The sequence below is a fragment of the Rana temporaria genome, chromosome 13 (genome assembly GCF_905171775.1).
Source record: "Rana temporaria chromosome 13, aRanTem1.1, whole genome shotgun sequence".
Lineage (NCBI taxonomy): Eukaryota > Metazoa > Chordata > Amphibia > Anura > Ranidae > Rana > Rana temporaria.
In genome coordinates this window covers 49542118-49567935 of record NC_053501.1, presented here as the reverse complement: position 1 = coordinate 49567935, position 25818 = coordinate 49542118, and the positions used below count along the sequence as shown (strand labels likewise).

At 45.0% G+C, this 25818-nt stretch overlaps 2 protein-coding genes across 7 annotated transcripts in view; both read left to right on the top strand.

The window, feature by feature from the left end:
• Nucleotides 1-25818, top strand: part of DPF3 (double PHD fingers 3) — a 354464-nt gene that overhangs the window by 248411 nt on the left and 80235 nt on the right. The window lies entirely within an intron of this gene.
• On the top strand, nucleotides 8519-14417 carry LOC120921054. Its single transcript, XM_040333668.1, has 2 exons — nucleotides 8519-12563; nucleotides 13090-14417. The coding sequence occupies exons 1-2, from the start codon at nucleotides 9422-9424 to the stop codon at nucleotides 13674-13676; spliced, it is 3729 nt and encodes a 1242-aa protein (XP_040189602.1). The 5' UTR covers nucleotides 8519-9421; the 3' UTR covers nucleotides 13677-14417.

Sequence of the window (25818 nt, the reverse complement as noted above, 5' to 3'; positions counted from 1 at the left end):
AGAGGGTTTGACAGGTTATAGCCACGCTTACCTCTAATTCTGAGCTAGAAGTGGCCCTCAGAAGAAGATTGTCCAAGTAGCCCACGATAGCGATGCCACAATGTCTTAGTAGGGCCAGAATTGGGGCAAGCACCTTGGTGCCAATTCCAGGCCAAAGGGGAGAGCCACAAATTGATAGTGGTCTTCCCCGACCGCAAAACGCAGATGTCTTTGATGCTTGGTGCATATGGGGACATGCAAATAGGCGTCCCTGATTTCCAGGGATGCCAGAAAGTCCCCTGGCTGGAGGGCAGTGACGACAGAGCGAACTGATTCCATCCGGAATCTTTGTGCCTTCACAAAGCAATTGAGGGCCCTGAGGTCCAGGATTGGATGAACGCCCTCCTTCTTTGGTACTATGAACAGATTTGAGTAAAACCCCTGAAACCGTTCCTGTACTGGAACCGGGATAACCACGCCACGTTTGAGCAGGTCTTGAACTGTTCCAAATAGGGCTTCCCTTGCCTACGGCATGGCTCCTTCCCCTTTTTGGATTGTGGGAGCAGCGTGCTCTTACCTCCTGTGGCATCTTTAATTATGTCATCCAGGGAAGCTCCAAAAAGTCTGTCGACCTTAAAGGGCAAGTCCATCAGGGCCTTCTTGGAAGATTGGTCCGCAGACCAATTCTTTAACCAAAGTAGATGGCGTAACACCACCGCATGGCTTGAAGCCCTGGCCAGCAGAGGAATCGTGTCCAAGGCTGAATCGCAAATGAATTTTTAGGCCCTGTACCAGTTGGTCAGCTAGCGCTACCTCGTTCGGGAAAGCCAAACGTGCTTCTAACCCATTGTACAGCATCTTTGCCCATTCCGTGAGTGTCTGAGACACCAGGGCCACAACTATGGTTGGGCGTACAGCCAAACCTACTACCGTGTACAGGTTGTGGGCGATTGCCTCAGCCTTCTTGTCCACAGGGTCCTTGAAGGCGGGAGTCCCCTCCACCGGTATGGTGGTTAGCTTGTTTAGTCTGGACACAGGTGGGTCCACTATCGGGGGTGAGGTCCATTTTTTCGAGAAACTCTCTTCAAGAGGGTAGCGCACTGCCATATTTTTTAGGGACTGAAAAATATCTTCTGTGGTTTGTTCCACTCTTTGTATAAAAGTTTGTCTAAATAAGACACACAAGGAAACACTTAGCAGTGTGGGTCGCCTTACAGAACCCAAAAGGGACCAGCGCTTCTGTTGCTTCTGCAGACCCTTCTATTTTTAGAGTATGTCACACTGCGGTGATAAGGTCACTTACCAGAGCCCTATCGCGTGCTGACACAGATCCGGAGTCATTCTCACTGTCCGGCCGATCTCGGTCCGCATCCTCAGATACAAAAGAGCCAGGGTCATGAGATGTAGCTGGACCTGGCTCCATATCAGAGTTGTGCCCAGACGATGGCGGGGGGTGCTTTCTAGCCCCCGTTTTCCCACACGCTGCTTCCACCTTGGCAACAAAGGCATCTAGGATTGCAGACATAGCGTCCACCAATACCTCGGGTGCATGGGCATCAATTGTCAGCTCAGGTGTCTCAGGGGAAAAACGTCTGCTTCTGACGCCATACTGCTCACACACTTGGCACAGGGACTTCCAAGCAAGGTACATAAACCCACCCTCCTAGCTGCAGCAGAGACTAGGGGTCCCCCCCCCCCAGACGACTCACCACCCAGGAACAGTAGTACGGTGCCATTCGCTAGCAGAGCTGCTTCCTTGTCAGCTGAACACTAGCAGAGTGCGTCTGTCGGTCTGTGCTGTTTAAAAGCCCTGATTGATGGCTACTTAGTAGGGCTGCTACTTTTGTCAGCTCTACAGACTGACCAGTCAGCAGTGTGTGTCTGTCGATGGTAAAATGGCAGCCGAGCAGCCAATAAAGCGTGAATCACCGAGACACAGCCTGCAGAGCGGCCGACAGAACCGAACAACTCCCGGGCCACTGCGCCACCGTATTTAAGAGCCTGGAGCATGAATGCGAAGGCCGCCAAGCGGCTGAGGCGGCCACTTGAGGCCAAATATAGCGCGCCCACAAGAACATGGCCGCCAGTGCAGCAGAAGTAAACACAGCAGGAATCACCAAAAACATGGCCGTCGAGCGTCGATCGAGGCCAATACAACGTGGCCACAAGAACATGGCCGCCAGTGCAACTAAAGCAATACAGCATGGATCACAGCCAAAATGGTCGCCGACAGCATGGAGCAGGACACACAGGTAAGCAAAATCTCTTATGGCAGCTTATACACTGATTTAGCGGAAGTATCTCACGGTTCCCCACAGGTCAAGCTCTCCCCAGGGGAACCCCCAGCAGCTAGCTCAGAGCCTAGGGAGGGAGGGTAGAAGGGAAGAATAGAGCCCTTTACTCACCTCTTTAGGAATGCCCAGCTCTGTCCATCTTCCACATGGTGACAGAGGTGAATGTCGGCCCGGCTGCTGCGACTCAGCCCTATAGACCAGTCATATGCATGCCCTGGAGCATAAAGCTCACCGGCCACCCGTAGAGCAACGGGCTTGTCGTGGACGACCCAGTGCGTAGCTTTGGTCGACACACGCTCGATGGCCGAAACTGGGGGGGACTACAAGGATCTGTGATCCAGCCTGTCGCCCAGTCGCCAGTTGATCGAAGCTTTGATGTTATTAACGCATTCTGCCTAGTCACTCCTAAAGGAAGGCTAATACCCACTTTATCAAGATTAAGGCTGTGTCCGTCCATATTTGTGAAAGCTCCTGCGCTGTGTAGGATAAGGGGAAAGGGAAGTGAGAAAAAAGAGGGGGGAGGAGGGGGGAGGAGGAGGGAGGTGGGCTAAGGGATGAGTGCAATATGTGTCCGTCCATGAATGAAAGAGAAATAATTTCTTGTATTGACTGAAAGTCTAGGTAAACTGTTTATCTTACTAGAGCACCCAGATATGATTGTGCTAGTCCATAAATCAGTCTGATCTTGAACATCTATATGGTAGACTGATTGGGTCAGTTTGAATAGATCCAGTTGTATTACATATCTCTTTGTAAATGTATGCTTGCATTCATAAAAGTGGAACTTCACTCTTTCAATCAGCATTGACTATTTTGAATCCTAATAGATATGATATATATTCCTATCTATTTGATTTACTTGCCTTAGGCCCCTTTCACACTGGGGCGTTATTTCAGCGTTATTTGAGCGAAGCCTCATCTGCAATCCCAATGTGCTGGTAAAGCACTGCTAAGACCCTAAAGTTTTAGGGCGTTTTTGCTGTGCCTCAGTGTGAAAGGGTAAGGCGTTTTTACAGCGCTTTCAATTTCAATGGAGAGGGGCGTTTTTGGAGCGTTATTTCAGCGCCCAAAAGCTGCTGCTTGCAGGACTCAGTGTGAAAGGGTCCATTGAGATGCATGGAGAGCGTTTTACGAGCGTTTTAATAGCGCTATTTTTAACGCTAAAACGCTGTAAAAATGCTTCTGTGTGAAAGGGGTTGCTTTGAATATTAAATGTGTAAAAAATGTGTAAAAAGTAAATAGCATGTATATTCCTTCCCCGCATTGGTGAGAGTTTCTTACTCAGGTCCGGCCCCTTGGGTATTAAGTACTGATACTAGAGGCACATTGTTTCTCTGCTGTACCCTAGCTGGACAGTTACGTAGTTTATCCCATTTTCTGCCTACTCCCCCCGGAGGAGATTGTTATTGTCCTCTTTCTATTCTCCGTTGTAACCTCACATTGGTATCAACTGTCTCTTGGGGCTTATGTTATGTTTATTGATATGTAATGACTGTAACCCTTTTGATAAATCTCAATAAAAATTTATTGAAATTAAAAAGTAAATAGCATTTTTGCTTTGTGGTGCTCAGATACAGTGTAGTTCCATTTTATTACAGGTAAGCTTATTATGCTTGTCTGTACAGTACACTGTATAAGAGCCTATACGGGGTGAAACATTAACCAAAATTGTAAACCCTATGCGTAATAAAAAGGTAAATCTTGCAAACTGGCAGTATGAGTAAAATTCATGGCACCCGTAGAAGTTTCTGTGCATAAATTTTTTTCCAAAATCACTTTCCAAAAATCTACTTTGGTACATTATGGCACAAGAAAAGTTACTCATGTCTGTGCTGCCTCATGTCCATTATTATGATGTTCAGCCTGATAAATAGTGGGACCAAGCACTGCCCTACTTTCAACTGAAGTTGGTATTTGTGTAAAATGCTGATGTTCCATTTTTACAAGATTAAATAAAAATGTATATACAGTACTGTGCCAAGTTTATAAGCAGGTGTGAAGAAATTCTATAACTTAAGAATGCTTTCAAAAATATATATTTTAAAATTGTTTCTTTTTATGAATATGCAAAGTGAATGAACAGAAGAAAAAGCTAAATCAAATCAATATTTGATGCAACTACCCAGGGGCGTATCATGAAATCAGGGGGCCTGTGTGCAAGATACAAAAGTGGGCCCTAGTCATTGATAAATGAATGATCTGCCCTGTTGGGGAGGGGACTTGTCTAAACAGACCACTGACATCTCCCCTTTGAGACAGAGAAAGGGATTGAGGACAAAGATTCCCATTCCCTTTCTCAGAATTGAAGATGAATGGATAGGAAACAGAGGATCATGCCCATTCTTAAACTGAAGCAGAGTAAACAAACGATACTCTGCTCAGTTATCACAGGACGATCAGTAGCAATCGCTCACTGTGTCCAATTCAGAAAAGGAAGGGGCCAGTAAATCACGACCCCTTCCTCCACTATCCATCCTGTCACATCCCCCAACAGCTGACGGGAGAGGAGTGAAGCCAGCTGTGGAAGGTGCGAGAGGGGGCAAAGAAGGAGCATGGAGGGTAATGGAGGAGGACGATACAGAGGGGAGGATGGATGAGGAGGACACGGAGGGGCGCCGGAGCCTGGGAGGACACAAAGGGAAGGAGTGGTGCCAGAGCCTGGAGGAGGGGTGCCAGAGCGAGAATGAGGATATGGAGGGGCACTGGACCCTGGAGGAAGAGAACATTCGGGATGATCGGTGTGGTGGGAGGGACAGCTGCAAGCTCCAATCTCTCTGTATGGCATTTCAGCTGGCAGTCGCTGGAGTGAGAAGTGGAGAAGTGTCTGTCAGCTGCTTCACTGAAGGCTATACAGGGAGATCACCATGCATGCAGTTATAACCAGTTCTGACTGCTTTGTTTACTAGGTGGAATCACAGTCTAGTTTTTTTAATAGACATACCTCGTGTGTGTGTGTGTGTGTGTGTGTGTGTGTGTGTGTGTATGTATGTATGTGTGTATATATCTATATATATATATATATATATATATATATATACACACACACACACACACACACACACACACACACACACATATACATACACGCACGCACACTAATAAGCCATAACTTTATGCCCCCCAAACATTGAATAGGTCTCCATTTTGCCACCAAAACAGCCCACATCCATTGAGGCATGACTCCACTAGAACTCTCTGAAGGTATTCTGTGGCATCTGGCACCAAGCCATCTGTAGCAGATCCTTTAAGTCCTTGTTTTTCTAGCATATCCAACAGTTACCCATCTGGATTGAGATCTGGAGAATTGAGGAAAAACTTGTTGTGTTCCTCAACCCATTCTTGAACCATTTTTACATTGAAGAAAGGTGCATTATCCTACTACAAGAGCCCACTTCCATTGGGGAATACTGTTTCCGTGTAGGGGTGTACTTAGTCAGCAACGATTAAGTCGGTGGGATTTATCAAAGTAACATCCACATTAATGGCAGGACCCAAGGTTTCCAAGCAGAACATTGCCTAAAGCATGACATTGTCTCTGCCAGCTTTTCCTATTCCCATACTGGATCCTAGTGCCATCTCTTCCCCAGGTAAACATGCACACAAACCCTCCCATCTACTTGATATAAAAGAACATGTGATTCATCTTTTTCCATTGCTCCGTGGTCTAGTTATGATGATCACATGCATTGTAGATGTTTTTGGCTGTGGACATGGGTCAGAATGGGCACCCTGTCCAGTCTGTGGCTTCACAGCCCCATACACAAAAAAATATGTGATCTGACACCTGTGGGTGAAGGTGATGGTCAGTCCCCAATAGTATGCACACAACAAAAAACAAAAATGCCCTTGGGACTTTTAGGCTCCTTTCACACTAGGTGGACTCCGTGGACCGTTGCTACGGAGTCCGCCAGCTCAGCAGGAGATCTGTCCGCTGATCTCCGCTGAGCTAGCGGATGACAAGCCCCTCTCTGCTCACTGAGCGGGGAGGGGCTTGTGCAGCGCCGCTGTCTCCTATGGAGAAATCTTATTAAAACGAACAGCATGTCCGTTTTCATCAGATATTACCCGATCCGATATGGACGCATATGGATGTATCGCCATACGTCTGATTTTGGCAGAACGGATCGGGTCGGAAGTCAGGTAATATGTCTCCGCTGACATTCGACGCTCCATAGGACTGTATGGAGCGGCCGTTCAGGTCCGCCGTCAAAACTGACAGGCGGCCCTGAATGGTCCGATTGTGTGACAGAGGCCTCAAAGAGCACACCTCAAGTAAAAGGTATAAATGATTTATTTAACAAACATTTAAAAAAAACAATTGATACAGAAAAGAAACCACATATTAAAATGTCAACATATAAATCAATATTGCATTTTTGTCATAGACCTTTTCATGAGATCTGATTGTGTCATGCAAATAACTGTCAGTAGTCTAGAATGACTGTGCTAGGTCTCGACGCGTTTTGCAAGAGGAGTCTGACTTCTTCAGGAGAAGCACAGATAGATGCCTGGAGATCAAAGGTATAAATCAATATGTATAAAATTATCCAGGGACAAGAAAATAAAATAAAAAATTGTTTAAATTCACTCACGGATGATGGAAGACTACTGGCCTGCTAGCTGGTATTAATGACTCTTTGAAAATCAAAAAGTGTATAAATGAGTATATAAACAAATGGGTATGAAACCCTATACTTATAAAAAAAGATTAAAAAAAATGTAATAAACTATCAGTAAGAATGAATGCATACACTGCCAACCATGCCACAAAGCTGATCTCATCCCCGGGAGCTGTGGAAGGGCGGGGAAATGGAACCAGTGGGAAACTGCAAAACCCAGAACTGGAGCGGAAGAGTTATGTCCCAAACTAGGAAGGCCCACATCTGTTTAATCAAGAACAATGAACCATGAAATGAAAACCTGGTGTAATAAAAGTGAACAATTCAATGGTGAAAAATGCTTACTTGTGTGATAAATGCCAGTATGTTCACATATACAGGCTAATGCGATCATTATATGTATATGTATAATATTATGACAATATAATATACTTTATTAAACACACCTATGTATGGTTATTGTGAATAAACATTACATTTTTTTTTTAGATATATATATAGTGATGGTGACCAATGTCCAGTGTGACCCATCGCCCCCCATCCCATGAATAGAGCAACCAACAGATCTCAATTAAGAACCATACAAATAGAGTACACAACATTAAAGTAAAATCAAACATCAAAAGGAGACTAAATATCTCCCCTGAGGAACGCAAAACGAATGGCCTAAATTCAGATATTGGTTTCCTCACCCACATTATACTACAGTTTTATGACCCCCTCTGTGATTAGCATCCCCCCTCAATTATATAGCTCTCCCTCTGTCTTATCTCACTAACTCTGCTGCTATCTTTATTACCATTGATTTGTATGTTTGTTTTTCTTTTCTTTTTTTTCTTCCTTTTTTTGTTTTAACATTCTGACACAAAATTTGTGAATCAGTACTGCTTGGACCTTGAAGAAGGGGAAACACTCCGAAAGCTTGTCCTGAAAAATTGTATGTTGGTGCAAATAAAAAAAGTGACCGGTGTATGGCAATAAAAATTTAGTTTCCTTTTGATGTTTTATTTTACTTTAATGTTTTGCACTCTATTTGTATGGTTCTTAACCACTTCATTACCGGGCACTTAAACCCCCTTCCTGCCCAGACCAATTTTCAGCTCAGCGCGAACGCAAGGGACACAGCATCGGTCTCCTCTCTCCCTGACAGGACGTGGAGCTCTGTGTTTACACACAGAGCTCCACATCCCTGCTCTGTCACTGCCGATCGCGGGTACCTGGCGAACATCGCGGCCACTAGGTGCGCGCATCGGCATCTCAGCGATGCGCCGGGAACAGTTTTTCCCCGCGGTGCGTGCGGGGAATGCAAATAAAAGGACGTCCAGGGACGTCCACCTGGCAATGGAAAGCCGCACTGTGGACGTCTTTCGTCTACAGCGCGGGTCTCAAGTAGTTTATTAGGATCTGTTGGTTGCTCTATTCATGGGATGGAGGGGAGGGGGGATGGGTCACACTGGACATTGGTTTTTCACATTTATATATTATGTGGATATTTGTCCACTATACATTTACTGACTCAGCGTATACCTACACCATCACATATATATATATATATATATATATATATATATATATATATATACACTGTATGTATATGTGTATAATATATATATATATATTGTGGTGGTTTGGGTCTGTCTTACCTGAATGATGGCAGGTTTTTGCCATATTTTGGGAGAGACAAACACAAGTTAATTGGTCAGCTGTGGTTTGGGCTTTTTAAGGCTGATCTAAACAGCATTCAGGCCCCCACCCTACAGACAGGAGGTCTGTGCTAAGGAGTCAGGTGACTCCCAAAAAGCTCTGTGAGAGAAGACAGAGTGGATGCATCTCTGCAGGAGGCAGAGGTGATGACTGTTGGAGCAGAAAGATGTAAGCTAGACGCTGTGTGCGAATTAGAAGCCGTGTGTGTCAAGAGGACAAGTCGCTGTGTGCGAATCAAATGCTGTGTGCGACTGTTGATTTTCTTTGCAAGATACAGAAATGATGAAACCCCCCTGCGAGGGCTACTTTTGTTTCTTGTGAACTTTGAACTTTTCTTTTAAATAAAAGTGGGCTACCAGGCCCTTAAAACTCAGCTCCGGATTGGCGTCTCACTGAAAAACGCATCTACCGTTGGAGTATGATCCCCCAATCTTACATCTGGTGGAGAATGCGGGCAGTTTGGAAGAGTTCCAGATCCATGCATACCAACAAACAGTGAGTAAAAAGCAACCGTGCGTTTTTGGCAGCAATGCTATGATGAACAGTTAAAAGTTAAGTTTTTCTGCTGTGAACTTCTGTTAGCTGTGTGTGGCAGTCAGGAGAACTGCATTGCACAGGAGTTAAATTAATGGACTGTGTTGCACATGGCCTGAGAAGACATATCCATTTGGGAAGGCCCAGTGAATGGATAATTCAAGTGGAATCGCAGAGAGTGAAGTCTGCGTGTGAAAGTGTGCTGTTGGCAAGTCTTGTAGAAAGTACACCAACATTTTTTCCTGTGTTTTAAAAGGAACTGTGTTATAAATCATTGCCCTGTTTGCAGCGATGGGAAGGTCAAATCGCAAACAGAAAGCAATATTTGCTGAAATGAGAGACAGGACTTTGTGGCTGGAGGGTTTGTTGCCGACAGAACAAGCCCCAGAATCATGCAAAAAGCACTTGGCTGCGCTGAACCAAGCCAAAGTCAAAGTTCATGCTGTTGTCCCTAGCAACACAGTTGAAATGAGTGCACAGGTGATTGCAAGTGCAGAGAATCCACCAAAGTTTGAGTCTGCAGTGGATTGGTGCAAGCGACACTTGGCTGCACTGAACCAAAATAAAGGGGAAGTTCATGCTGTTACCCTTAGCAACGCTGGTGCAGGCCGGCCAGCTATTAATGTGCAAAGTATTAAGAAACAAGTGCGCTATTTGCAGTGCAGTGAGTGGGGGCATGAAGTTTCCAAATGCCCTTTGTCCCAGGCTTCAACAAAGCAAAGGTATAAGAAGCCTGCTCTGAATGTAAAGAGTGAGCAGATGGGTGCAGTTGCCCATAGCAACGCCTATGATGTCAGGTCAGTGGACCGCAAGACAAAGATATTGCCTACAGAGAGTCCTGGCAAGTTTAAAGCAACGCTGCTTCATGGAGAGAGAAGTCTATGTGTGTCGGAGAGCCAGCAACATGCAGCTAGGAGAGCACCATTTCCGCTAGCAACCGGAGAAAAGGTGTCAGATGCAGTTCAAGGTGCTATGATTTGTGCCTCTGATTACATGCAGCCCATGCTACCAGCAGAGGAGGTTGGAGACTTCTTGGGAAAATTTGAAAAAGTTGCCGTAAGGGGGAAATGGCCTAGAGACCGGTGGCCAAAATTTCTGCAAACCTTGTTGCCGGTGGAGTACCGGTCGGTTTACCATTTGATGGACAGTGACCAGGATGACTATTGCAAGTTTAAAGAGGAAATCCTTCTTAGAGGAGAGTTTCATCGTATCATGGGCCAGCGGAACTCTTCGTTGGTGGACCAAGGTTCCCTTTCAGATGTGTTTTCAGTCACCCCTGGCAACAAGAAGTCTTCTGTTGTGTCTGCAGGGGGTGTTAAACAGTGGGAGATGCCTGCTGTAATTTCGTCCTGTGGCCACCAGGAGGGGTTCACCAGTGAATATGCAACTGAGAGACGATGCCCTCAAGTGAAGATCGATTTGCCGACTTCAGAGTATGGTAAGACTGTTGCAGTTTCTGTTTCAAGTGAAGTGTGTCCGGTGAGGACATCGGCAGAAGTTTTAAAAATGGACTTGCTGCAGTGTGTTACCCAGATCAGTGGGGAGACACAGGGTAAAGCCCTGCTTGCAGCAAGGTCAAGGTCTGAAATGGACATATGGACTATGGGTGCACCTAAGGTAGTCCAGCAGAATGTTGAGGGAGATGTGTTAGGGGTGACCAAAACAGTTGGTGTGTCATGTTCCCTAGCGATAGAGACAGCTGCTGCGGAGTTGCCAAGGGAAACCGCCAAGGAGAGTGTATTGGTAAGGCAAGGTGTTTCCCAGGACAACTGTGAAGCTGCCCTAGTGGGCAAAATAGTTCCGTTAGAGAGGAAGGCTAATGTGCTGAGTCGCATGCAGGGTGCCGTGCGTTCTGATAAAAGTCAATCTGATAAAGGTTATAGAACTGCTATGTTTATAAATGATGATGATGTTGTTGATGATACATGCACTTATGGTGATGTGTTCACTAGTAATGAGGTAGGGGTGATCGCTAAACAGGTTATGCGATTTCCCTTAGCAACAGTAGGTAAGGTTGCAGAGGTGTCCTTAGAAACCTCCAGGGAGCTCTGTGTGTTGGAGCCAGAGGTTGCCTGGGACGACGGTCGTGCCGCTCTGATGGATAAGAGGGTACTTGACCTTCGTGATGAGAAAAATGGTAAAACTGAAATGTCTGAATTTGCTTGTAGTGATGTGTTACTTCAGTCTGTCGCTGCTGACAGAAAAAGTCCTCACGAGTTTAATGAAGCGCCACACAGTGGTCAAGTTATGTTATTGCAGCCTGCTGTGTTTAAAAATGTGTTTGCGGTGGACACAAATTCTGCTATGCAAAATGGAGAGACTGCAGGGCCGGTAGACACGGGTGCATTGGCTTTTGCAGAAGTTAACCCTCTCCAGTTGGAAGGATCTGAAAAGGGCGCATACATGGCAGAAGTTTTGTCCTCAGCAAAAGAGATGAGGAATGTTGCTCTTCAGAATGATATGGTAATGGATAGCAATTTGGAATCGCTCAGTGTTGCTGAAAGTGAGAGGATGAGTGTCGCACATGCGATTTGCAGTGCTCAAGGGAAGCCACAAGTTTTGTCAGTTTCCTCTGAGGTAGAGGTCTCTTTAAATGACTCAGCCTCTCACGCTTTAGCAAATGAGCCCCTCCACATCGTTAGTAAAGGAACAATTCCTAGAGTTCTGTGTTTAGATGTGACATGTTTAAAAATAACTGAGATGTTGTTGGAATTGGTGACAATATTTCCAATGTACACCTGCGTGTATCCACAGCAGAAGGGTGACATGGTACTGCGTAGTACCAATCGGTGGACACAGGTGGTACAGGCATTGTTAAGCAATATTAATGAAAATTGGTTGCTCTACTGTTGGTTAATTTTGTGTAAAGTTGTCTCACAGTTCTCATCGAGAGTGCTTCCAGCGGCGGTTGGGTGCGGAAGGCGCTCAGGGGAATTGTTAGAGATATCAGAAGTAATAGACATAGTGGAAGTCTCTCCGTCTGCTGATGTGATGGAGTGTATTCCTACGGGTGCAGTCCGAGGTACGGCTGAGCAGTGGTTGGTACATGGCGGGCGTACTGTCTCACCCTCTAGACCTCATGAAAAGGAAGGGCTTGGAATGGACGTGGCAGTAGTGGGAATTCAGTCCATCACTCTCAGAGAGGTACAGTTTGAGGTACCCGGAGACACTTTGATAGGAAATAACGGTAATGATATCTGTAACAAAGTGTATGAGAAGCACTGTAGAGCACTGTCAGACAATTCTGAGCTATTGGTTGAGGTACCAATGGACACAGAAGTGGTTAAAGAGATTGGTGTGGAAAAATGTGTGTTGGTAGGACAATTGTTATTGGAGTGTTGGACAACAGGGGGCGATGTGAAACTGCGGGACTGTCCCATAGGGAGTAACTGCTTGCCTGTAGGTGGTCCCTCCATAGACTCTGTCCTAACAAATATGAGAACAGAGAAAGAACTGAATAGGTAATGAAACCGTATCAGTAATCTAGGACTTTGTCGTGTGTCGTGTCATGAATAGGTGAGCAAATGATACCAGGTATAGAAGAATATATAGAAAAATATCAAAATTTATTATAAATACATGAAAACAAAATATATAAAAAATACAATGACTGAGATCATTGATTGCCCTGTGACAGATAAGATGCGACAAGAATTAGATGAATGGAACAGCTGGTCGCCGACATGTTTCGCACAAAGCGTCTTCTGGGCGCAGCAGTCATCTATGACACACTCTTACCTGATAATATGTAAACAAACGTAAATTAGTTACATATACTTTTTTACAGGGTATACAATATATATTCATGTAATTCATTAGTAAACTCATATAAAGAAAAAACAAGACGTAAATAATATAAGTACATGCTCACCAACAACTGTGGGATGTCAAGCAACGCCAGCTGAGACACAAGAGACAGGACTGAGGGAAGTTGGAAAGATACACACTTGTCCTAACAAACAAGGGGACCAGAGGTCCCATTGACAATGTTGAGTCAGGTAGTGAGAGTGGTCAGTTCCTGACAGATCCCATAGAAGTAGGTCCCCAACAGTCCCAGGAGTGTAGGTCCATGGGAGGGAAAAGAGGGATTCTGAGGCCAGAAGATAGAAGGGATAGAGGGATTTGTAAGAGCCCATGGTTTAGGAAGAAGTGCTGGTGGAAGCACACCCGGAAGAAGAGCTGGGTAGAGTGCCCCTTTAGAGGAAGGGTTAGGCAGATTAAGACTCCTGCTGCTTATAGTTGGCACAAAGGCGCCATGGCGAAGTGTTGGTGGAAACAGACCCGGAAAAAATGGGCCTGTGCAGCCAATGGTTGGCCCAGAGGTGACCCATTTGTGATGATGGGTCTGTGTGTTCCTCCCTCCGGTTCGAAACAGAGGGGGAGGGTATGTGGTGGTTTGGGTCTGTCTTACCTGAATAATGGCAGGTTTTTGCCATATTTTGGGAGAGACAAACACAAGTTAATTGGTCAGCTGTGGTTTGGGCTTTTTAAGGCTGATCTAAACAGCATTCAGGCCCCCACCCTACAGACAGGAGGTCTGTGCTAAGGAGTCAGGTGACTCCCAAAAAGCTCTGTGAGAGAAGACAGAGTGGATGCATCTCTGCAGGAGGCAGAGGTGATGACTGTTGGAGCAGAAAGATGTAAGCTAGACGCTGTGTGCGAATTAGAAGCCGTGTGTCAAGAGGACAAGTCGCTGTGTGCGAATCAAATGCTGTGTGCGACTGTTGATTTTCTTTGCAAGATACAGAAATTATGAAACCCCCCTGCGAGGGCTGCTTTTGTTTCTTGTGAACTTTGAACTTTTCTTTTAAATAAAAGTGGGCTACCAGGCCCTTAAAACTCAGCTCCGGATTGGCGTCTCACTGAAAAACGCATCTACCGTTGGAGTATGATCCCCCAATCTTACAATATATATGTGGAATGTTTATTCACAATAACCACACATAGGGGTGTTTAATATAATATATTATATTGTCATGATATTATACACATTAACAAAGTACCAAATGATAAAACAGCGCTGATATGGGTTGGTTAAATGCCCAACTGCATAAAGGCATTAAAGTGATGACGATGCAACAAGGATTTTCTACAGTGATGGGTGCTTCTAATGATAGGTATGTGATGGATCCTACACCTCTCCCAATCTTCACCACAAGTGAGGCACACTCCCCTTCGGGGTACAAACTCACCAGAGGGCCAATAAACATAAGCCTTAAGCGGTAACTTTTACTGGAACATCTGTCAGCATTGCTGGGGTCAGCGTGGGTTAATACTCCATATACATATATAAAGACAAGAAGGCACCAACATAGTGTAATCCTGCTTTTAATAGTAAAAAAGTACCCCCTTTGACACAGTCAGTAAAACCCCCGCTCCAAATGCACATACCGTCAATAAACAGGTGATGAGCATAAAAGTAAGAGTGACTTCCGAATGGTATTTCTTAGGGATGTCCCGATACTAGTATCGGTACCGATTCCGAGTATTTGCGGGAGTACTCGTACTCCCGCAAATACCCCCGATACCAGAATAGAATACTTCGCCGCCGCCAATGCCGTTACGCCGCATCCCCGCTACCGCCGACTGACTGTGTAATACGCGCGCCGTTCCATTACAGCTTTGAATAGCTGTAATGATTGGCGCCGCGTATAGACACTCCCCCTTGCTCGGGTGAACTGTCCAATCCCGAGCGAGGGGGAGTGTCTATACGCAGCGCCAATCATTACAGCTATTCAAAGCTGTAATGGAACGGCGCGCGTATTACACTGACTGTCGGCGGTAGCGGGGACGCAGGACAGGTAAGCGGGACATGGCTGGCTACATGGGGGGAGACATCGCTGGCTACATAGGGGGGGGAGACATCGCTGGCTACATAGGGGGGGGAGACATCGCTGGCTACATAGGGGGGGGAGACATCGCTGGCTACATAGGGGGGGGAGACATCGCTGGCTACATGGGGGGAGACATCGCTGGCTACATGGGGGGAGACATCGCTGGCTACATGGGGGGAGACATCGCTGGCTACATAGGGGGGGGAGACATCGCTGGCTACATAGGGGGGGGGGGCATCGCTGGCTACATAGGGGGGGGAGACATCGCTGGCTACATAGGGGGGGGAGACATCGCTGGCTACATGGGGGGAGACATCGCTGGCTACATGGGGGGAGACATCGCTGGCTACATGGGGGGAGACATCGCTGGCTACATGGGGGGAGACATCGCTGGCTACATGGGGGAGACATCGCTGGCTACATGGGGGAGACATCGCTGGCTACATGGGGGAGACATGCTGCATGGGGGCGAAATGCTGCATGGTGGGGGGAGACATGGCTACATGGGGGAGACATGCTGCATGGGGGGGAGACATGGCTACATGGGGGAGAAATGCTGCATGGGGGGGAGACATGCTGCATGGGGGGGGAGACATGGCTACATGGGGGGAGACATGGCTACATGGGGGAGACATGCTGCATGGGGGGGGAGACATGGGGGAGACATGGCTACATGGGGGAGAAATGCTGCATGGGGGGGAGACATGGCTACATGGGGGAGACATGCTGCATGGGGGGGAGACATGGCTACATGGGGGAGAAATGCTGCATGGGGGGGGGAGACATGGCTACATGGGGGAGAAATGCTGCATGGGGGGGGAGACATGGCTACATGGGGGAGAAATGCTGCATGGGGGGGGGGGAGACATGGCTACATGGGGGAGACATGCTGCATGGGGGGGAGACATGGCTACATGGGGGAGACATGCTGCATGGGGGGGAGACATGGCTACATGGGGGAGACATGCTGCATGGGGGGGAGACATGGCTACATGGGGGAGACATGCTGCATGGGGGGGAGACATGGCTAAATGGGGGGAGACATGCTGCATGGGGGGGGAGACATGGCTGCATGGGGGGAGACATGGCTACATGGGGGGGAGACATGGCTACATGGGGGAGACATGCTGCATGGGGGGGAGACATTCTGCATGGGGGGGAGACATTCTGCATGGGGGGGGGGACATGCTGCATGGGGGGGGAGACATGCTGCATGGGGGGGGGGAGACATGCTGCATGGGGGGAGACATGCTGCATGGGGGGGAGACATGGCTGCATGGGGGGAGACATGCTGCATGGGGGCGAGACATGGCTACATGGGGGAGACATGCTGCATGGGGGGGAGACATGGCTAAATGGGGGGAGACATGCTGCATGGGGGGAGACATGGCTGCATATGGGGGGGACATGGCTGCATATGGGGGGGACATGGCTGCATATGGGGGGGACATGGCTGCATATGGGGGGGACATGGCTGCATATGGGGGGGACATGGCTGCATATGGGGGGGACATGGCTGGATATGGGGGGTACATGGCTGGATATGGGGGGGACATGGCTGCATTTGTGGGGAGACATGGCTGCATTTGTGGGGAGACATGGCTGCATTTGTGGGGAGACATGGCTGCATTTGTGGGGAGACATGGCTGCATTTGGGGACACATTTAAAAAAAAGTATCGGTATTCGGTATCGGCGACTACTTGAAAAAAAGTATCGGTACTTGTACTCAGTCCTAAAAAAGTGGTATCGGGACAACCCTAGTATTTCTGAGGCCCCAGAAGCTTGCGTGTCGTTGCTACAACGCTGATCTTCCTTCCTGGTCTGAGTAAACCACCGGTGGAGCGCACTCGTCACTTCCGGTTTCCAGAACGCTGTAATAGTCCCGCCCTGACCGGTTTCATCATCCAATTGACTTCTACAGAGGGCGCGGCTATTCGGCATAGACATGCTGGTTATACCAACCCTCCCGTTTGCTGATTGGACAGAAAGATGCACACAGAGCACCTCCATTGGTCAATCCCTAAACAGGGTAGACCAATACAGCACAGGATTGGGGATAACAGCGAATAGGCATGTCACAATCCTAGAACTGCACAAACTGTCTCAGGACGAGGGAAAGCATAGTGAAACACTCTCGATCCCGGCAGCTAGATCCATGTTAATGCTATCAGAGATAGCGGGAGTAATTAAATAATAGAATGCTTCTGGGGTCAAAGAAAACCAAATAGAAACAATAAATATATTATAAAAACACAGAAGACAAAGATAAATAGCCCGCAGTTATAATCCATACTGCTGCGAGCATGCATCTGTCACATAATATGTGGAACAAGCACAGTTGTTTTCCACATATATGTGTGTAAACGAATATGAAACTAACATAAAATAATTTAAACCGTATATCGAAGACTGCATATAAACAGCTGTGGTAGTAATCCAAAATAACATAGGCATTTCCATATTGTACATTTCAGTATTACATGTAGTAAAAAATTAATTAAAATTAATACAAATACACTGATAATTATGTGTACATATATATGAAAAAGTTGGAAGCTAGGATAAGCCAAGACATCCAATAAAGAGGTTTGGAAGGATAATGTTATTTATATTAATAACTTCATAAAATTATATAAATATATAAAGAATTTTATAAAATATATATATAAAATATGAGGTAGATATAAAGGAGAGGTAATTAGTAGTCACTGATGAAGCAGTTAATGTCTAAGTCGACATTTAACCCCTTAGGGGCAAGGGTGTCGACAGAATATAACCATTCGGACTCGAGTTTAGACAGTTCTCTCACACGGTTACACCCCCTCCAAGATGGTTTGAGATGGTCTGCCCCCCAAAATCTGAGGCCTGCTGGGTTCTTGTCATGATGTAGTTTAAAATGCAAAGAGACGTTGTGGTCTTTATAACCAATTTTTATATTCGCAACATGCTCTGCAATCCTTACTTTGAGTTGTCTCTTTGTGCGGCCTTCATAAAGGAGTTTTCACGGACATTCAAGTATATAAACTACATACGTGGTGTGCATATATTATACATATGCACAAAGTATTTTTCCTCACACACACTTATTCTCATTTCCTTGTTTTTGGAAATAAATTGATCTACTAAACTATCAATCACATTAGCCTGTATATGTGAACATACCAGCATTTATCACACAACAGTTAAGCATTTTTCACCATTGAATTGTTCACTTTTATTACGCCAGGTTTTCATTTCATGGTTCATTTTTCTTGATTGGACATGTGTGGGCCTTCCCAGTTTGGGACATACGTCTTCCGCTCCGGTTCCGGGTTTTGTGGTTTCCCACTGGTTCCATCTCCCCACCCTTCCACAGTTCCCGGGGGTGAGCTCAGCTTTGTCGCATGGTTGGCAGTGTATGCTTTCATCCATTCATTCTTACGGACAGTTTATTACATTTTTTTTTAAATAAGTATAGCATATCATACCCATTTGTTTAACCTCTTGACAACCGCGCCATAGCCGAAAGACGGCTACAGCGCGGTCGAGTTGTTCTGGGAGGACGTCCCAGAACGGCGCGCTCCTGGAATCATCCGTGACCGTCGGGTCTAGAAGACCCGGCGCATTACGGATCGCAGTAAATTGCCACTAATAGCGGCTGTTTACCACGTGATCACTCCGTCCAATGGCGGAGCGATCAATTGTAAACAAACCGGTGTCATGTGATGACGCCGGTTCCTCCCTCCCCTCTCTGTACCGATCGGTACAGTGTGAGAGGGGAGGGGGAGAAAGCGGAGGCAGCAGCACTGTGCTGCGGGCTGGATTTGTGACAACTGCAGTCACAGATCCAGCCATCCATCCCTCCCTGCGCAATACTCTGCCAATACCCCTGTGCAATACTCTGCCAATACCCCTGTGCAATACTCTGCCAATACCCCTGTGCAATACTCTGCCAATACCCCTGTGCAATACTCTGCCAATACCCCTGTGCAATACTCTGCCAATACTCCGCAATACCCTGCCAATACTCCGCAATACCCTGCCAATACTCCGCAATACCCTGCCAATACTCTGCAATACCCTGCCAATACTCTGCAATACCCTGCCAATACTCCGCAATACCCTGCCAACAATAGCGCTACGATCGAAGCCAGGATCATTTTTTTATTTTATTTCAGGCTTACCAGCCTAGAGGTGAGATGTGGGGTCTTATTGAGCCCACATCTCACTGTAAAGAGGACCTGTCATGCTATATTCATATTACAAGGGATGTTTACATTCCATATAATAGGAATAAAAGTGATCAAAAATTTATTTTTGGGGGAAAAAAGTGTCAAACTAAAATAAATAAAGTAAAAAAAAAAACATTTTATTGTTCAAGTGCCCCTGTTCCTGTGTGCTTGCATGCAGAAGCGAACACACACTTAAGTCCCGCCCACATATGAAAACGATGTTCAAACCACACATGGGGTATCTCTGCGAACGTTAGAGCGAGAGCAATAATTTTGTCCCTAGACCTTCTCAGTAACTAAAAAATGTAACCAGTAAAAAAAATTAAAGCATCGCCTATGGGGATTTTTAGGTAGCGAAGTTTGGCACCATTCCACGAGCTTGTGCAATTTTGAAGGGTGACATGTTGGGTATCTATTTACTCGGCGTAACTTCATCTTTCACATTATACAAAAACATTGGGCTACCTTTACTATTTTGTGTTACTTTTAAGCACAAAACGCGTTAGAAAAATTGCTGCGCAAATACTGTGCGAGATAAAAAGTTGTAATGACCGCCATTGTATTCTCTAGGGTCTTTGCTAAAAAAAACATATATAATGTTTTGGGGTTCTATGTAATTTTCTAGCAAATAAATGATGATTTTTACAGGAGAAAAATGTCAGAATTGGCCTGGGTTCTCCAGAACGCCTGATGGTGCTCCCTGCATGTTGGGCCTCTGTATGTGGCCACGCTATGTAAAAGTCTCACACATGTGGTATCACCATACTCGGGAGTAATAGCAGAATGTGTTTTGAGGTGTAATTTGTGGTATGCATATGCTGTGTGAGAGAAATATGACAAACGAGAAAAATGTATTTATTTTTACAGAATTTTCAGTCTTTTTTCTTTGATAGCGCAAAAAATAAAAAAACCCAGAGGTGATCAAATACCACCAAAAGAAAGCTATTTGTGTGAAAAAAAGGACAAAAATGTCATATGGGTACAATGTTGTATGACTGAGTAATTGTCATTCAAATTGTAAGAGCACCGAAAGCTGAAAATTGATCTGGTTAGGAAGGGGGTTTAAGTGCCCAGTGGTCAAGTGTTTAAATACCCATTTATACACTTTTTGATTTTCAAAAAGACTCATTCATACCAGCTAGTAGGGTAATTTTATACTTATTTATTTATACCTTTGATCTCCAGGCATCTACAGTAGGTGCACGCGATATTGTGTCAATCTCGCTCCCTTTCTCGGCGAGATTGAGCACCTACGAGCCCCATCGCGGGAGCCAGCGCCGAGCTGGCTTGCCGCGATAGAGACAAAGCCCTTATTAAAGGGGGCTCCCAGATTCCGATAAGCCTGCCGCCCGCATACCCCGACAACCAACGGCCAGGGTTGTCGGGAAGGGGCCCTGTCCTCATCAACATGGGGACAGGGTGCTCTGAGGTGGGGGGGCCGCAGTGCGCCCCCCTGCCCCAGAGCACCCAACCCCCCCATGTTGAGGGCATGCAGCCTGGTACGGCCAGGTAGCGTGCTTTGGATACGGGTCTGGTATGGATTGTAGGGGGACCTCCTACGCCGTTTTTTTCGGCGTAGGGGGGCTCTCCTTACAACCCATAACAGACCTAAGGGCCCGGTATGCTCCTGAGGGGGGAACCCATGCCAGATTTTTATTTAAAATCCGGCGGGGACTTCCCCCTCAGGATTCATAACAAACGCTGCACACGTGTAGAATTGGCGGGAATCCAAGTCGGATCTCCCGTCGCTTCTATTACGCGCTTGCTGGGATGTGCTGTCACTATTCCAGTGAGTGCGAGATGTCGGCGAGATCTCGGCACCATGTCGCCGAGAATCAGCGCGATGCTGTCGTGCTAAAAACACAATATCACAAACACCTACTGTACCTGTGCTTCTCCCCGAAGACGCGAGACTCCTCTTGCGAAATGCATCGAGACCTAGCACAGTCATCCTAGACTACTGACAGTTATCTGCATGACACAATCAGATCTCATTGAAAGGTCTATGACAAAAATGCAATATTGATTTATATGTAAACATTTAATATGTTGTTTTTTTTGTATCAATTTTGTTGTTTTTAAATGTTTGTTAAATAAATCATTTATATCTTTTACTTGAGGTGTGCTCTTTAAAAGTCCCAAGGGCATTTTTGTTTTCTGTTGTGTGCATAACAATTAGGTCCTTGTCAAAGCTGCTCAAATCTTGATGCTTGCCTAATTTTATTTATGCTTTCAACACATCAACTTCGGGGACAACATATCACTTCTGCTTAATATATCCCCACCCACAGATGCCATTGTAATGAGATAAATCAAGGTTATTCACTTCACCTGGCGACGGCCACATAGTTATGGCTGGTGTGTGTTTGTATATATAATATAATATACCAGTTCATCGGCCTGTGCATGTGATAGTGTGGGCAGGAGCACACCCCATGGATCTGGCAGACTCAATGTCCGCCGACCACCTGTGACCGCGGTACAGAGAGGCAGAACAAGGCGGATCCCCATTCTGACATGGGACAATACTAAGATCTGCTGTTCCTAGGGATCAGGAACAGCGATCTCTGTCTTGTCCCAGTTAGCCCATCCCCCACACAGAACACACCCAGGGAACACAGTTAACCCCCCTGATCGCACCTAGTGTTAACCCCTTCCCTGCCAGTGTAATTTCTACATTGATCAGTGCATTTTTTTTTTTTTTTTTTTTTAGCACTGATCACTGTGATAATGTCACTGGTCCCCAAAAAGTGTCACTTGGGGTCAAATTTGTCCACCACAATGTTGCCGTCCCACTAAAAATCGCTGGTCGCCGCCATTACCTGTAAAAACAATAAAAATAAATAAAAGTCCATAAATCTAGTTCGTAGATGCTACAACTTTTGCGCAAACCAATCAATATACGCTTATTGCGATTTTTTTTTTTTACCAAAAATATGTAGACGAATACATATTCGGAAAAGAATTGGAAAAGAAAAAGAATTGCGCTAAAACCTCATAAACAATGTGCATATACGAATCAGTGAAGATAAATAATATGACAATTAACAAAATAAACAATCCTCATATGTTAGTGAAAAGAAAAAACATTGATTGTTTCCCAGAAAAATAAAGGTCCATAAATCACGTAAGTGAAAAATGACAAAATGGGTCCTCATATATTAAAGGCTGGATGACTTTTCAAAAAAGAGGGCTCATGAATCAGATGATGAAAAAAGTCAAAAAAATCATATCTGTGACCTAAAAAAACACAGAAGAATAAAAAAGCAGATTCATATTCGCCTAAACGAATACATTTTTTTTTAGATATATTTTTTTGGATATGCATTTTAACAGAAAGTAAAAAAAATGCAAGGTGACCAAATACCACCAAAAGAAAGCTCAATATGTGGGAACAAAAAGGACATAAATTTTGTTTAGGTACAGAGTCGCAATTGTCAGTTAACCACTTAAAGACCGCCTCCAGCACATATACGTCGGCAGAATGGCCCAGTCCGAAGCTCCGTCACCGCGGGTCCAATCGCCGCCGGTGTCCCGCGATCGGTCACAGGAGCTGAAGAACAGGGAGAGGTGTGTGTGTAAACACAACTTCCCCGTTCTTTACAGTGGCACCGTCAGTGATCGCCTGTTCTCTGATATAGGGAAAGACGATCAATGACGTCACACGTCCGACCCCTACAGTTAGAAACACATATGTGGTCACAGTTAACCACTAGGGGGCGCTGTAGGAGTTAACTGCTAAACTGCATTTGTCATTTTCACAGTAATCAATGCATTTTTATAGCACATTTTGCTGTGAAAATGACAATGGTCCCAAAAATGTGTCAAAATTGTCCGATGTGACACAACTTGGATGTGTTTGAGCCAATGGGACACCTGCCTAAAAAAAAAAAAAAAAATTGTCCGATGTGTCCGCCATAATGTCGCAGTCACGAAAAAAAAATCGCTGATCGCTGCCATTAGTAGTAAAAAAATAAAATAATAAAAATGCCATAAAACTATCCCCTATTTTGTAACGCTATAAATTTTAAGCAAACCAATCGTTAAACACTTATAGCGATTTTTTTCCACAAAAAATAGGTAGAAGAATATGTATCGGCCTAAACTGAGGAAAACATTTTTTTTTATATCTTTTTTGGGGATATTTATTATAGTAAAAAGTAAAAAAAATATTGAATTTTTTTCAAAATTTTCGCTCTATTTTTGTTTATAGCGCAAAAAATAAAAACCGCAGAGGTGATCAAATACCACCAAAAGAAAGCTATATTTGTGAGGAAAAAAGGGACGCCAATTTTGTTTGGGAGCCACGTCGCACGACCGCGCAATTGTCAGTTAAAGCGACGCAGTGCCGAATCGCAAAAAGGGGCAAGGTCCTTAACCTGCATATTGGTCCCAGTCTTAAGTGGTTAAAGCGACGCAGTGCCGTATCGCAAAAAATGGCCTGGTCATTAACTGCTTGCCGACCAGCCGCCGTATAACGGCAGGTCGGCTCTGCTGGGCGAGATCACATAGATCACGAGATCACGTAGCTATACGTCATCTCGTGAATTCACGTGTGTATAAATAAAAAAAACAGACAAACGACCTTTGCCAAAAAAAGTGTTAAAAATAATAATACATTTGAAGATGAATGAATATGTGTGCGTCCTTCCAAGTGTTTGGCCCTCGGCCGGGTGTTGGTGGAACGTGAAAAAATGGAAAACCGAGAAAAAACCCTTTGCCTAGGTGTAGAGCAAAAATTCAGAAATGGAAAAACAAAAGCAAGATATATATACACAATATATATATATATATATATATATATATATATATATATATATATATATATATATATATATACCGTATATATGTCTGTTACTTTTATTTATACACACGTGAATTCACTGGAATATTAGTAAACACTCCCAGCCGAGGGTGCAACACTTATCTACTCCAAAAAAATCTTCTTTTATTTACTTATTGTGTGGTACACATTTCACGTTTACACCTCATCATTTTTGGGTACACGCCTAGTTAAAGGCTACCATGCGGTTGCCTCTCAGCGCCAACCTACACCTCCCTCCTTTCTTTCATCTTCTTACTCCACCCAGGTGGTAGTAAATTAGTAGGGGCAGCAGTTTGTTTCATTAAATTTCTGCTGTACTTTTGCTCTCCATAGCGCGGATCCAACCCATCTACTATTCCATACGTCATCTCGCTGAGCAGCCAATAGGGGCGCGCGCCGCCAGAGGCACGCATGCGCGCCCCTGACGCGCATGCCCGGCAGTTGCCATCACCGCTGGGCACCTGCGATCGCTCGTTACAGAGCGAGAACCGGGAGCTGTGTGTAAACACACAGCTCCTGGTCCTGTCAGGGGGGAAAATGACCTATCGTCTGTTCATACAATGTATGAACAGCGATTTGTCATTTCCCCATGTCAGTCCACCCCCCCTTCAGTTAGAACACATCCAGGGAACATGATTAACCCCTTCCTCGCCCCCTAGTGTTAACCCCTTCACTGCCAGCAGCATTTTTATAGTTATCAATGCATTTTTATAATAATCAATGCATTTTTATAGCACTGATCTGTGTCAAAGGTGTCCGAAGTGTCCGCCATAATATCGCAGTACCGATAAAAATTGCTGATCGCCATTACTAGTAAAAAAAATATTAAGAAAAATGCCATAAAACTATCCCCTATTTTATAAACGCTATAACTTTTGCGCAAACCAATCAAGCGCTTATTGCAAAAAAAATTTACGAAAAATATGTAGACGAATGGGGGGTACCAGTTGCTCGTACTTAGTCAGAAAAAATTACGTTTTTTTTATTTTTATTATTTAGTACCATATTTGTTCCTTCCTTTTAGCAATACTGCACCAAGATTTGGAACATTACTCCTTGTCCCTACTTTTGGGGATAACAGCAGTTTTTCATCTTCGGTTTCCAGCTGTCAGCTTCCAGCGTTCAGAAGAGTTTTTCAACCTTGTACAAGAGCCCCAAAATCAAGGGAGTTTTAGATGTGGCCACAACAAATGCCAGTACTGTCAATCCATTACCCATGGAAAAACTTAATTTTCATCTGCTAATAAGATATGAAACATGGAATAATTTATGAACTTTAGTGCACAGTGTGTAGTATATTTGATTGAATGTGTTGCGGCCAGTGTTAATTTTGTAGACTAAAACATTTTAGTCGACTAAATTAATACTATTTTTGTAGACTAAAATGAGACAAACAATTGAGATGACCAAAATACGACTTAGGCCCCTTTCACACTACTGCGACTTCAAAGTCGCGCGATTTTACCATGATTTTGCGGGCGCGATCTTGCCGCGATTTTAGGGAATGCCTGTGTAAGTGGCATCAAAATCGGACCAAAGTAGTGCAGGGACAACTTTGAAGTCCTACTAATATGAATGGTTGTCATTGAAAATCATGGGAAACGACTTGTCATGCCATCACAAATCGTGGGTCAAGTCGTACAAATGTGAAAGGGGCCTAAAACTAAAATGCCATTTTAGTCAAGACTAAGACTAGATTGAAATTTGACTTCAAAAAGGAACACTGTTCATACCTCAATAACATAAATAATAATATATTAGATTTTTCACTCCAGTAGTATATGAGTTTGGAAATTGTAGAGAAATGTTAACTAATG

Coding starts and splice junctions, on each gene's coding strand:
- LOC120921054 (XM_040333668.1), top strand. CDS start 9,422: ATGGGAAGGTCAAATCGCAAACAGAAAGCAATATTTGCTGAAATGAGA. Junction 12,564..13,089: donor CATAGACTCTGTCCTAACAA/ATATGAGAACAG, acceptor TTGTCCTAACAA/ACAAGGGGACCAGAGGTCCC.